Source organism: Pithys albifrons, chromosome 4 (genome assembly GCF_047495875.1).
Source record: "Pithys albifrons albifrons isolate INPA30051 chromosome 4, PitAlb_v1, whole genome shotgun sequence".
Lineage (NCBI taxonomy): Eukaryota > Metazoa > Chordata > Aves > Passeriformes > Thamnophilidae > Pithys > Pithys albifrons.
The window spans coordinates 29689824-29704908 of NC_092461.1; the positions used below are offsets into that span (position 1 = coordinate 29689824).

At 41.1% G+C, this 15085-nt stretch overlaps 1 protein-coding gene across 3 annotated transcripts in view; it reads left to right on the forward strand.

Moving 5' to 3' along the window:
- The window catches only part of TSNARE1 (t-SNARE domain containing 1), a 501884-nt gene that overhangs the window by 428568 nt on the left and 58231 nt on the right, over positions 1-15085 (forward strand). For all 3 annotated transcript variants that reach the window (XM_071553024.1, XM_071553027.1, XM_071553026.1), the window contains exon 12: positions 8907-9022. In XM_071553024.1, coding sequence (XP_071409125.1) covers positions 8907-9002 — 96 coding nt within the window. In that variant the 3' untranslated portion in view covers positions 9003-9022. The remainder of the gene's footprint in view (positions 1-8906; positions 9023-15085) is intronic.

Below are 15085 nucleotides of genomic sequence, written 5' to 3' on the forward strand. Positions count from 1 at the left end.
ATTGCAATAGGATTGGCTGAGGAATCATTCCTGGAGCTGGCAGTTCTTCACCTGGGATGTATCATAGAATCAATATGGACTCATGAAATGCTTTTGGTTGGAAAGGGCCTTAAGGATCATCCAGTTCCTGCCAAAATCAGGGACAACTTCCACTAGACCTGGTCGCTGAGCACCCCATCCAGCCTGGCCTTGAACACTTCCAGAGATGCATGCAAGGAAAATGAATGAATAAGAAGAGAGTCACAAAGAGACTTATGGGGAATGGGAAGAGTGCACAGAATGAGTGGAAAGAGACAAATGCACAGACACAACATCCTAAAGGAAAATTGGATATCAGTCCAAATGATGTGGAAGTAAAGCCCCCAAAACAGTGAGTCAAAGCAGAATGACATATTTCCTTCCTGCTCTGGGCTGGCCATTCCTGTTGCTCTCGTATCTACTGGGGTTTATTCATATGCAGCTTGTCTTACTTTGTTCTCATTTTAAAACACTGTTAGTTCTTATTAATATTAGTGACCTTTTCCAGCCTGCCTGCAGAAGCAGTGATGTTTGATAGCAAATTCATTGTTCCTCTGTAAGGAAGCCACACCATAAAGGTCACCAGATTTGGTCAGTGCATTTTAATTTGTACACACGGTAACAGTCCTATTCCTCCCCTCCACTGCAGTAACACAGTGTGTTCACTCTCTTCTCACAGGTGATTGTGTGTGCCTTAGCTAAGGGATCTTATCAGTGCTAATGGAATATGGAACAATAATAGTAATAGTAGTAATAATAATAACAACAACAATAATAATAAAAGCGGAGTTGCAAGTGTAAGGGGAATTTTTCTCCTCCATATGTTTACATAATGCTTGGAGGTAACCACACATCTACAAGGTCTGATTTTCTGCTGTGTTGCTCCAATATTTCCTTTTTCTCTCCCATGAGAACTCCTCAGCCTTCAGCAGGGCTTCTGCTTTTGTCTCTTGGAATGCCAACAGTTTCAGATTCATAATATCACCTCTGTAGAAACACATCCAAACGTAATTAAGGACCTGGGCTCTCAATCCCACAGACCACAAATTAGCTTTCAAAATGCTTATTAAGGGCATAGACAAATGCTTTCATGCAATTCCAAATGACCTCTGAGGGCAGGGTGAACAAAAATTGTATGAACCTCTTTAATGTCACAAAACTCTCTACAGAGATTTGCATATAAAGTGAACCATTTTATGTCAAACAGATTGGTTAATCTTACAATGAAGGAAACAGCACTTGAAAATTAATCAAGGTGGGTTTTCATTGCCCAACAGAGGCCCTTAAAAGCACCTGACCTGATGACTGGAGGTTGTTATTTTGTGGTTTGTAAATTTAATAATTTTTAGGTTTCATTTGCTGAATGGGTTTGCAGGAAAGAGATTTCCAGAGCAGATAAGTCTGTGCTGGTTTTTTTTTCACTCGAGTAGTGGGATTGTACTTTCTGAGGTTCTTGTAATTCTGGCTATATTGGAAAATGCTTCATGGTCTGTCCATTATTTTAAAATTCTGTTTACCATATGTGTAAGCATTTCTGTAAGTAAAATGGGTTGTCTTACTGGGTCTTTTGGCATTGAGTGCAGGGTAGATTTTTACTTGCCTTCCATAATAACCTAAGAAATTCTAATTGAAGAACAGACCTTTTCCCCTGGGGTGGGACAGATTCCTGTCCAGAGAACCAGACTAATAAGCCTGAGGTATATGTAGGCCTATTCTCCAGCCTGGAGAAAAGGAGTCTAAGGAAGCACCTCACTGCTTTCTACAAAAGAGGGTCGTGGTGAGGTGGGTGTCTGTCTCTTCTCCCCGGTAACAGGATGAGAGTAAACAGCCTGTCAGTTGCACCACGAGAGATTTATATTGGCGATTACGAAAAAAGTCTTCTTTGAAAGGGTTGTCAGCATTGCAACAGGCTGCCCAGGGAAGTGGTGGACTCTCTGTCCCTGGAAGGGTTCAAAAAATGTGTGGATATGGCACCTGAGAACATGGTTTAGTGATGAGCATGGTGGTGTGTGTGTGTGGCTCGGCTTCGCAAACGAAGATTTGGGAAGGGCTGTCCCCACGTGGGTGTGCCCTTCCAGCCTGCGCAGTGGATTTTAGGTGAGGCTCAGCATGCACAGAACTGGCCCCACCGTTTAAGTCCTGAGGTTCATCTGCCACGGCCGAGCGAGCTTGGACAGTGCCAGTGAAGTCCTCAGGACTAGAACCTACAGCACCCGGCATTACCCAGGAGGTCTCCCATCCAAGTACTAATCCGGGGCTGACCCTGCTGAGCTTCCGAGATCTGATGGGATCGGATGGCAGGGAGGTGGTAGTGCTGGGTTGATGGTTGGACTTGGTCATCTTAAAGGTGTTCTCCAACCTTAATGATTCAGTAATTCCAGACAGGTTTACATGATTTGGCATTGCAGCAGGGACAGAGACCCATGGTCTTGGGTTAACCGTGTTGGGAGAAGCTCTTTGGTTACTGTCATCATCCTTATGCAAGGGGCAAGAGCTAAGACTAGGAAGGGATGGCATGGAAAGGTGGGATATTGGTGAGATTAAATTAGCTAAGAACACCTACCCAATGATACAGTCCTGCAGGAGACCTAGAAAATATCCCAACCATGGAGTTGTAGGGTGTGAGTCTACTCTGAGGTGCTGTCATATGCTCTGATGTTCCCAGAATACAGCAGCTGTTCTAGTACAAATCCCTGCCTGAACTGAAATACCTGTTTCTAGGGATTTTCACCTCCTTTGTGGAGACAGCTGAGAAATCCAACCTTCTTGCCTTGCACTGCATGGTGTAACCAATCCACAGATGGTAGAGAAGCTCAATGCTGATTTTCCATATGTGAATCAAGTGCTTTTTTATTTTCTTTTTTTTCCCTATTCAATATAAATAGAGGAAAACCAGTTTTCTTTATCCTCTTCTTTTATTAATGCTTGGCCTCAGCTAGTTTTTGAATCCTTAGCAAGAAAGCTTTTTTTTTTCCTCTCTGTAAATATATTTACTTAGAAATTTCCAGGATGAAACTTGCTTCTCTGGGCCTGGGGCCGTAATGGGCTTTAATGGGTTTTAATTACTTAACTATCTGTTGTGACATAATTAAAATGTCTTTCAACATTTCACATTTCACCCCCAAGAAATAAATAACTTCTAGGTTGTAAAATATGACTTGCAGCTTAATTTTCTGACGGAAAGGTTTCTCCCAGGCTCAGGCACATCCAGTCTGCCTGTCAATATAAAGTGCTTCTCAGCTGTGTCCCTAAATAGCCTTGCTCGTTCCTTCCCTGCTTTTCACTCCCATTCCACATGTGTGTTTAAAGAGCCTCTGTCAGGATTAAAATATATCTTTACGTATTTTACTAAAATACCCCAAGAGCCTTGCAAAAATAACTGTAAAAAGCCATTACATCTTGCTACAGGATTAGGGTTTTTTTTCTGTCCCACGCTGCATTTTTTCGTCTTGGGAAAATGTGTACAATGAAAATAGATTAGCTGCAATTTAATCAACAAATTCCAGGTGTTATGGGAAATGGACTTACAACAGGTTGGGAACAGAGCTACAAAACCAGAGCAGTGCTGCAGCATACCATTCAAGGTTCAGACTAAGCTAATATAATTAAAAATTAAATCAGATAGCGAGCTTATAATTACGTCTCGTACATTTTCTAGCAGAATATAGTCTGGTAGCTTTGAACTTTTCCCAAATTCAGCCTGAAATTGTTTGTTGTGTTGATTGCTCCATCTCTATTTAGATACTCGTTTTAAATGATTGTTAAAGGCAGTCAGTGTTTTCCAGAGTGGAGTTGCAGGATAGAAGTTTCCCTGGGAGGAACATGTTTTTTAGGAGGTTTTGATAAATTTTAGCTGGTCCTGTATGTGGACAGAGCTTTGCAATTTAGCAGGAAAAAAATGGGAAAAGCAGCCACACCTTCTTGGGACCTCTAGGAGTGTTTGGAAATACCTGCGGGTCTCTGGGGAATAAAACCCAACAAACAACAAAACACTTACTCCCTCAAGTTTTCTTGATATTTCTTTGAAGTTGAGAGGAAGACTTTCAATGTTCAGTTTGCACTGAGTGCACTTGAGCTGTTGATCCATCTGCTGTCCTAGGAATGTCTTATCTTTGTAAACATCTAAGTGGGCTTCAAGTGCAAGTGCTGGGTAAAAGGAGCTTAAAATTGCTCCTGTGAGCAATTGTGGGTGTAGCTGCAGGAACTGAGAGGAGGTCACGTTGCCTCAGAGCTTCCTGTGCCCAGGAAAGTCAAGGAGGGTGGGGACTACTGGCACTACTGCACAGTGTGAAAGAAAGAGCTTCAGCAGTTAAAGTAGGAAGAGATGGAGAAAGAAGAGTGAAATGCACTGTGTGTGAGTGGGATGCATGGGAAAAGCCATAAACATGCAAAGCTCCCTGAAGAATTATGTTGTTAAATAAATGATTCATTTTACAGGTGGTTTGGCTTTTTGTGGGCTGTGGTTGTTTTGGGTTTCTTTTGTTTTTTGGGTTTTTTTTTAATTGTTCCTTAACATTTCCGTGGCTATGGCTCTGCTCTTCTGAGACTGCTCATACTGTGGCAAAAGGTTTTTAAACTGAGATTGGCCATGATCTGAGTGCCATGATCTGGTAAAGGGATTGCAGTTGGAGCAAGGGTTGGACTTGATGATCTCGGAGGTCTTTTCCAACCCAATCGATTCTGTGATTCTACGATTCTATGAAAAACCTGGTAGGATCTGTCAAGAGAAATGATCCCTTTACAGATTTGGAAGAGTTTTGCCATTTCCATGTAAGTGAAGATTAACTTTGATTCAAGGGATGGCATCATGAATCCCACTTGCTTTTTTAGTCTTTTTTATTTTATTCCTTCAAAAAACTGGAATTCTCTTGAGTACAGCTATACCTTCACCCATTGGATGTGTCTCTACTTCCTTCACTTAAAATGGATATAACCCAATCATTGCAATGATGTTTGGGATGGAAAGTGTTAATTTTATGATTCTGATATCATGGAACTACCATGGGAAAATTAGGACCTTTACATAAAGTGAAAGATTTGTGTGGTCTTATGTGAACATGACTTTAGAACACTTGAATAGACACATAAAATGTATAAATATACATGATATACACAGCACAATAATTACTCCAACATGCACAGCATAATAATGACTCACTCACTAAGTAAGGCAGAAATCCTGCCTGAGAGGGAGGGGAAAAATTGCTGCTTTTATATGCAGACAGATATAGATATAGATGATTTAGATATAGATTAGCTATAGATATAGATGTACACATAGGAAAGGGAACATTTCCTGGCTATTGAGTGGTTACAGTTCTGTTGCTGTTGTGCTTCCAGGGTGTGTTGTTGCCTCGGGGTTATTAAAAATACGGATGTGTTACTTTTTGTCTCCCAGCTTCCTTCCAGAATGGCAGTGGAGCATTAAGACACCACTTAAAATCTCAGTTTTGCAGTCAGATTCTGTTAAGCTGAGCTAGGCAGAATCAGAGTTTGTTAGATGTGATATTATTCTGTATGTTGTTTATTAATGTTGATTTTTGTGATACTCAGGTGAGGGTGCCCACACCATAGAATCATAGAATTAATTGGGTTGGAAAAGAACTCTGAGATCATCAAGTCCAACCCTTGGTCCAACTCCAGTCACTTTACCAGATCATGGCACTCAGTGCCACGGCCAAGCTCACTTTAAAAACCTCCAGGGATGGGGAATCCACCCCCTCTCTGGGCAGCCCATTCCAATGCCTGAGCACTCTCTCTGCAAAGAATTTTTTTCTGATTTCCAACTTCAATTTCCCCTGGCAGAGCTTGAGCCCATCGTGCCCCCTTGTCTTATTGCTGAGTGCCTGGGAGAAGAGACCAACCCCCACTTGGCCAGAACTTCCCTTCAGGGAGGTCTAGACAGTGCTGAGGTCACCTCTGAGCCTCCTCTTCTCCAGGCTGAACAACCTCAGCTCCTATCATGGTCTGCAGATCCTGGCTGGTGAGCAGAACCTGTACAACTTGCTCTGTGCTAATATTAATTAAGATTGGAAAAGACCTCAATGATCAAATCCAACCTTTATGTCAAGCTGCATGTGAAGGAATGATTCCATAGCCCTTCCTGAAGCAGCGTGGGCAGTGAAGGGACCTACTGCCTTTTGCTCATATATCAGTATTTTTTGATTTAAGTGACCAAAAGAAGCTGGGATATCCAGCCACTCTTCCTTGGGATCTGTAGGAAAGGTGGTGTGTTCAGGTAGGGCTCAGAAGCTGTTTCTAATGCTCCACCAGCATGTATGGATTTGTGGTTGGAGACCAAAGGAACTCTAAGAATTGAACATTTTCCTTACTGAAACATAAAATAAGAAAAAGGAACTGGGAATAAACAGGAGAATCCTGCCACAGATTAGACTGGAGTTGGACCAAGGGTTGGATTTGATGATCTCAGAGCTCTTTTCCAACCCAATCAATTCTATGATTCTATGATTATAAGGCTGTGAGGGTCAGTCATACTAAATCCAGTAAGAGGTGTTGTAAACAGGGGAGGAATCATTATCCTGACTTACCAGCCAGGGCAAGTTCCTAAAATGTGAACCAAATACCAGAATACAGCCTGAGCTGCATCTCTCCTATCTCTGTTTATCGTTGAGTTTTATGTTTGCTTGAGTTGATTAAAAACAAGAAAAATAGGAAGAAGGAAGAGAATATATAAATGCAAAATAAGAGTAAAAAGGACTTTGTGAGGGTTGAAAGAGGAAAACAAGGGAATCTCTCTGCAAAGGCAGTGATGGAAAAGACATCTGAAGTGATGACTCTGCAGTCTTTGAAGCTCCTGTGAGGATTATTTGAGGCTGCTGCTTGAAGCTCAATGACCCATCAGCATCCTCTGCTGACCAAACATGGGCTCTGACATTTTAGGAGTGGACAAGGACCTCTGGGTGCCTTGAGACAGTCTGCAGTTTGGAGCAGAGGTTTCCTGCTTTGACTTGAAATTAAAGAAGGTTAAAATAAAAGGGGATGCTGTAGCAGGTCTGTTGTCTCATGTGCTGAGCTTCTGAATGCACTACAGTTACCCCTCCAGGAATGAAAGCTCCAGGTGTGGAGCCACTATGAAAAACCATCACTTTGTAGGAGAAAAAAAAAAAGATTGAAGAGAATCCTAGAATTATGGAATGGTTTGGGTTGGAAATGACCTTCAAGATCATGAAGTTCCAACCCTTCTCTCATGGGCAGATCACCTTCCACTAGACAGGTTGCTCCATGTCACATCCAACCTGGCCTTGAGCACTTCCCAGGCTGGGGCAGCCAAAGCTTCTCTGGGCAACCTGTACCAGGGCCTCATCACCCTCACAGTAATTTCTGTGAGCCCTTGTCCACCTGTATTCTCCCCCAAGAGTCACAGTAAAGTGATGGAAAAATGTGAGCAAATCTGTGCCCCAGCGTAAGGTTTTGGGGAATCCCCTTGCACACTCCTTCCTTTCATGCCTTACAAAAAGATCCTGCTTAACACATGCACGTGGAATGATATATTTAAATCATGGGGTTTTTTTCTTTTTTTCCAAACCCAAAGAAAACATATCTGTGTGAGTAATTGAAAAGCTGAAGGAGAGCCAAGATGACTCACCGATTATCTGCCAGGGAGGCATGACAATACAGTGCTTTAATGTAAAAAAAAAAAAAAAAAAAGAAATAATCTGGAAATCCACACTTTAATAAAAGCACCAGTTTGATGGATGGTTGACTCTGGAGGAAAGAGCACTTCTTGCTGGAAGTGCTTCTCCAGCTTGGATAGCCCCGTAGAGTGTTGTGAAGGAATGAAGCTCTGGACTGTGGAGCACCAATGGAAGACAGGAGTCTCCTGTTCTTTGCAGTATAAGAGTCCAAAACATCTGTAGAACATCTGGGGAACTCTGGCTCTGTGGGTAAAGCAATGCAGTGCTGAGTGGTGTAAACCAGCTAGCAAAGGATCCAAGAAACATTGGGAGACCTGGTCACAGTAGTCAAGGGAAGAAAGGAAGGAAAAGAGGATAACAGATGTAATATTAACATGATGTCTCCTGTGATAATGTCTATCCAACTGTAAGAAAGATAAAGATTTCTGGAATAAAACAGTTGGTTTGTCATATCAAGATGACGTTACCAAGTCTGGTGGCTGCAGGATGGGTCGATGTGGTCTCAAGCAAAATGTCTCAGTTAACTGTTTCATTGAAGATACTTTTGTGTGTGTGTGTGTGTGTCTTGGATAAGAGGATTGTCTACACTCTGGGATCATGGAAACACCCTCCTTCTAATCCATCTAAAAAGAAGGAAGAGGAATTGAATTATCTACAAAAACTTTTAAATAGGAATAAACAACACTATGTCCTTGGAGGTCACTAGGAAGGCTGATGGGTTGAAGTAGAAACAGACATCAGAGTTAAAACTCTGCAGAATCTCATTTCCCTTGTTTGAAGTGGAATGAAATCAGGGTGGTCAATACTGGAAGTCCATTTGCCTGCCCTGCAAACAGCTCATGTTATTGTTTGTCTTGATTTCATTGCACAGCAGAGTGGAGAGAGACGTCTTTACCTTACAGGAGAAAATTTTCTCCTGGCAGCACAAAAGCCGATTTGACACCCCCAGACCAAATCCAAACTGAGCCTTACCCAAGTCCAGACCTCCAGGTAAAGCCTGGAAATTTAGTGTGCCATGCTGATTTAAGCAGGAAGAAAGCAGTGTAGAGGAGGTGATTGGATTTAAGGGACATTTTCACTGAAAGTCCATAAAAATACAGAATTTCTCCCTGTTGCACTGACTGGTTTCAAATAGTCCAGCCAATGGCAAAACAGCAACATTTCCTCATGGTTTTATTCCCCACCTTTCCAATGAAAATCCATGTATTTATTTCCTTGTCTTTCTCCTCTTAGCTACGAGCCAGGAAGAGGAAGTGCTGCCTTCTCTCCATCGCCTTGGCTGTTCTGCTGCTCGTTGTCATCATCATCGCGGTCTCCGTCAAGCGCTGAGCTGGTTGTGCTTCCCACAGGTAAAAGTCTTCAACTAAATCTTTTAGCATACTCTGTAGAACGGCTGAGAGACAGTTCAGGGAGCTGAGTAATGTAAGAAAAAATTATCTTCACCTGTAGATTCAGCTCTGGCCTACTGAAATATTTCTCTGTCTCAGAAATAGCCTTGGTGGGTTCTTAAATATAAGCCAAGGTGATATTCAAACAAAACATCATATTACCCTTTTCTCAGCTGTTTTTGTTGGGCTTGGTTTTACATGGATCTCATAGCAATGCTGGCTGATGCATCCCAATTCCATATGAATTGGAGATTCAGAAGCAGTGATGAAGGCTCCAGACAAGCAGTGTCAGGGGCAGTCTGACAGCCCGGAGATGTTCCAAAGCACACCCACCTTCTGAGATGTTCCAAAGAGCTCCTCCTGAGGAGCAGGAAGATGAAAAACTTGGTATTTCAGTATGGATGAAAAATAAAAGTGAAGCTTTGGTGATCTTTGCCCTGGATCTACCCCTAACAGGAGTTTTGGTCTCTAGCAGGGGGACTGGGCTGTAAGTTTAGCAATATAGGTGAGATATCAAAACAATTTCATCCCACTAGTGAAGTTTAAACTATGATACATTGTCAAGATTGTGCTTTAAATGTAAAGTATTAGGCACAAGGTAAGATTTTATTTTCCTTTCTTTTGCTTCATTATTCTTGGAGAAAGACTCATGAATTATTTCTGATAATCTCCTTCTGATACAAAGTGTCTTCTTTAGAAGGTTGCCAGGCCATTATTCAAGGAGGGATTATCAGATTTACTGATTTTCTACCACCCAAGGAAGATCTGTGTGCCTGCTGGCACGGCAGGGGTTGCAACTGGTAAAACCTGAACCCAAAAATATCAACAGGGCTTTTCCTGCAGAGGAAAAGTAGGACCCCTGAGACAGAAAGCAGGAAATTCTTAGTTTAGAGACCTCTCATGTCCCTCAGCGACTTGCATGAAGCATGTGTGATATCACTCCTGCCCTTAGCAGGTACTGCTTTATGCTGAGGCTCACTGGGATCTTTTGCCATAATTTAAGTGGAGGTTTGTTAGCCTGAACTATCCTCTGGAACTACCTTAGGGAAAGCACAAAGGATTGATGGATTTTATTAACTATTTGGTTTCACAAGAGTTCAGAGCTGCTTGGCAATGCTCTCCTTCTACCTGAGGATGAAATCATTGCCCTCTAACGTGCCTTCTTTCTACCAGTAACTAGAAGGGGTTGGTTCAAAACACATAAATATTTTGGAACTCCTACTGGCATGATTTTGCAGATGCCAAAATTTGGGTACAAAGGGGTATTATACAAATATATGACAAGAAACATTGTGGAAGGATATCTATCATCTCACTGTGTTTAGATGAGGATGATCACAAGCACTACATTATTTCTAGGTGAAATAGCTATTTTTGCATGTTTACTTAGGAGTTTGGCCAGCCCTGAAGTGAGGATGATATCAGAGAAATGGTGCTTTAGATTGACTGAATATCAATGTTCTTACAACACATCTATTTGTAATTTCTATATACACTTTATCCTTCTTTTACATGAGACACTGCTTATGGGTGCAAACAGTGATCTGTCCTGATAATTGAAGTCTAGAGCAACTACAATAATTTTAATTACATTATTCTGGTTTTACTCTGCATTAGTTGGGAAATGTGTTCCATCTCAATAATCTGTAATATAATACAATTTCTTTTAACATAGTGAAATGTTGCTATCTACTAAAATTGCAAATCTTATCATCAGTTGACTAAGTCTAGGCACATTTTAATCTAAATCCCTAAAGTGGAGAAAGTCAGAGAACCAAAATATTCTTACAATAAAACTCCATTGGAGAACTAAAGTTAATCTTCTGTTAAGAGATCCATGTCTTGGGGGAAGTGAACCTAAAGATACTAATGAAAGCCCCGGGAAAAATAAAATCCTCCACTTTTCATCATCAGTTTTGAAACTAATTATTAAGCTTCTAAAAGAAGAGCTATTCTCCAGCAGCAGAAATGTAGGCAGAACCTCCACTGAGTTATACTGGAACAAGTATATTTTCTCATCCATATAAATGGTTCTTAGTCTACATTAACCCAAATGGTGTGCAACAGTTTTCATGTTTATAATTTGAAGATTTCCCTAGCAGAATGTTTCAGGATTTCCATGTCCATAGTGATGCATGCAATTCTATTCTGAATTTTAATGCCAGTGGATTTTAAAATATAAGTGGATTTTAAAATACCGGTGGATTTTTAAATATCAATGGGTTTAAAGGTTTGACTACCCCAAGAAACTGGTTCATATAAAACTGTCTTACATATTTTAGGGAGATAGACAACAGCTGGATTTTAATGTGTAACAGCTCCACATGACTCTTCAGAGAAAGCAGAGGGAAGAAAGCAAGCTGGGGAACTAGTTACTAAATACTGTGGTTGGCATAGGACATATCACTGAATAAAATCCCCAGTTCACTCGTGGGTGGCAAGAATTTCCATTTCATATGTCATGAAGAGTTTGCTCCATGCTAGGTCAGTAATGAGGAAAGAAAAACCAAACCAGCAGCAGCAACTCTGTTCGAGTAGTTTACGTGCCATTTGCAGGATATTAAAGGTAGAGGCTTCTTTAGTTTCCTGAGTGGCAATGAGAAACATAAAGGTCATTGCTCAGTGAGTTAAAGAAATTATGCCATTAATATCCATGATTATTAATATTGTTTTGATCATTAGCATATAAAGTGTTCTTTTTTATTATTTTTATTTGATTGATGTTTATACTGAATCAACAGTTCATCTCAACCCCACAAATCAGACATACCTTGGGCAGACAAGTCCATTCCTTTCAAAGCAAGGGTCACTTTATGAATCTTGAGAAGTGAAGAGCAGTTTTTCCCCATGAGTTTCTCAGGCAGTTGTGCCTTGACTGGCTCTGGCTCAGTGCATGCAGAGGGACCAGCTGTTCAGCAGAGCTCTGAGCCCTGACTTTTTCCCTGTCAAGGCCCTGCCATAAGTGTGTCACTGCTCCCTTGGGGCAGTTTTCTCTGGCAGGGAGAGAGAAGGACTTCTACAGAGAACACAGAGAAGCTCCTGAGGACTTATGTCTGTGTGTTTGTTTGCTGACACCTTAGGAAACAGCCCAGGAACTCTGGGGTCACATTATACACATACTGTAGCTGCTCTTTTTGCTGTCACAGTCAACATCAGTGCCCATTTAAAAGGCCAGGATTGCAGCAGTCTGGGAAAGGCCTTTTTGTTAAAAACATCTTTTTATAGTGTCAATATTTCTTCAGCCTAGACAGACCTTCTGTGCCCTTCTTTTGACTCGTTTGGTTGAGTGCACACTTATCCAATGTGACAATCAAGACTGTTGGAATCCTAACCCTTAAGCATTTTTTATAGGAAAATAGAGGTGACAAACTTTGAGAAAGATGCTACGTGGACTTGATGGTTGGAAAATATGCTTTCCATTGAAAACTTAATCATCTCAATCCTGTTAGCCAAAGAAAGAGAGAATGAATGATGACTGCTCCCTTTTCTTGGAAGAAGTCACTGCAGGAGAGGGTGCCTTCCTCTTTATCAAGACACATTTCTGTCAGAAAGAGGTTGCTGGACTGAGCACAGACTTTGCTATCTACATTCCTTAAATCCTGTGCTTTCCAGCCTTAGAATCTGTCAATGAATAAAGAGACAAGAACCCAGAGGAATAAATCAGTGTTTCCCATCTTGGGAGGTGATGCAATGGCTCATAGTGTTGCTCAGCCATTGGAAACACAACAACAAGTAATAGTACAAGTGATCATTAGTGACTGGATGTGGCACTTAGTGCTATGGTTTAGTTGACATGGTGGTGTTCAATCAAAGCCTGGACTTTATGATGTTGGAGATCTTTTCCAACCTTGATGATTCCACTATTGAGCAGATTCTCCCAGCCTACAGTGACTTGAAACTCAAAGTCTTCCTGATACAGGAGATGGTTATTAAATCTTTAACAGCCATTAATACATTTCTTTCTTGATGATTTGACCATTTACATTTGGAACCGTCATAAACTCTTAAAATGTGAAATACCCTGAGCAAGGAGTTCCACTCTGACTACAGACACCATGTGATCTTGAATGTACAGATAACAACCCACAGAATTATAGAACAGTTTGGGTTGGAAGGGACCTTAAAGATAATTTTGTTCTAACCCCCCTGCTGTGGGCAGGGACACCTTCCACTAGACCAGGTTGTTCAGGGCCCCATCCAGCCTGGCCTGAAATAATTCCAGCGATGGGGCACCCACAACTTCCTGGGCAACCTGTTCACTGCTCTCACAGTAAAGATTTTATTTCTAATATCTAACCTCATGTCTTGGACAGCATCTCCTGAGCAAGGCTGTAATCCTTATGAAAAAGTAACAATCAGGCTCCAAGTATGTGTTTCCTGAATATGCAACTGTTTTGTTTTGAATTTAAATGGAATTAATTATCACAGAAAAATAGAAAATATTGGTTTGGTTTGGTTTAGTTTGTTTTATTTCTCCCCTCTTTCACAGTTACAATTTTCATTGTATAATTCATTCATGGGTTTCTGAAGTGGTTAAGTGTTTTATGTAACCTGCATAGTGAGGACAAGGCTCAGACAGCTGATTTTATACGGTCCATCTTCTTGTTTGTTTTTTCCCTTTCTTTCAGCCCTTATGTTTTTTGAGTTGTGGTTGGTTGGGGTTTTTTTAGGCCCTCATGCACTGCAGTGTCTCTGTGTTCTGTACCTGCAAATGCAATCAGAGCCCGTGTCTGTCGGGGTCAGGAGGGCTATGAGTGACAGAGGGGGAAAGATTGACAAGTGGCTTTGTGATACTTGGCATTTACAGGTCTGTTGTTCCTTCCAAGCAGGAGACAAATCTGGGCACCCTCTCCTGACACACACAGCAGAAACTGTGACATTTGCCCAGTGCATCCCTTCCTGGCAGTGTCAGGTTGTTAGAGCACAGCATCTCCTCCTCTGTGTCGAAAGGAGCAATCATTCAACTCCAGGAACGTTGCAAATCAGACCAAACACAGACAGGCCTGTTCCATGGTATTGCTTTTTCCTTTTAAATTGATAACACAAGGCTTAGTGTCTCTTTTTACACACTTCTGTATGTGGCTTAATAACCATGTGAATGGCTCTGTTTTCAAGCTTTTTTCAAGCTTTGAAGCTTTGTAAGGTTCAAAATATTTTTTCCAGCTGTCATTGAAATCCTAAAATAACTCACCCCTCTGCCCTGGCTGTGGTATTGCTGCCATGTTTGTTCTGCAGCACAATCAGGAATCAATAGCTCTGCAATATTGTTTTTACTCCTGTATCCTATTATTTTGAAACGATTCCTACATCTGGAGTCAGATGTCAATTCTTGTCATTTCAATTCTTGTCTTTTAGTCTCTAATTAATTGCTGGATCATGGAATCCTTGCTCAGTTTTACTCTGGCAAGAAGACCAAGAAAAATCCTGATAATGCAGTAACTTTTTGCTTCAAATTTAAATGAGTCAAAAATGAGATCCGAATTTTCACTGAATAATATAAAATGGGTCTGGGTTTATGATTTGGCTCAATTTCTTAAATTAGGCTAACATTTGTATTCTTTAAAACTTTTCTGATTCCAATGTCTCTACTTCTCTCAGCTAAATTATTTCCCTGACAGCACATTTAAATCTATGCCACTAATGTGTAGAAGGGAAAAATGACTACTAGTAGAAGAAGAAATTTTAAGAGACAAGATCCTGCTTTATGCAAAAAAATCCTTCAAAATAATGAGGCAAGGAAGGCAGAAGTGCCAGGAAATAGGTAGATTAATTTCTAAGAATTTCTCGGAGTTTTCACCATTTATGTGCATCCCTTCCAAAACTTCAAACACATTATTGTTTTGATGGGCCATCACATGATCAGCTCACTGTGATTTAATGTGTTTGAGATTGACCTTGGTTGTTGCCCATCTTCATGCTCTTTGGTCTTTATAAGCATCACAGAATGCCAGGTCGTTAACTCTACTGTGAAAGACAGTCAAGGGAGGGTGGATTATGTTGCCTTTGCCTGAGCTTGAGAGTTGA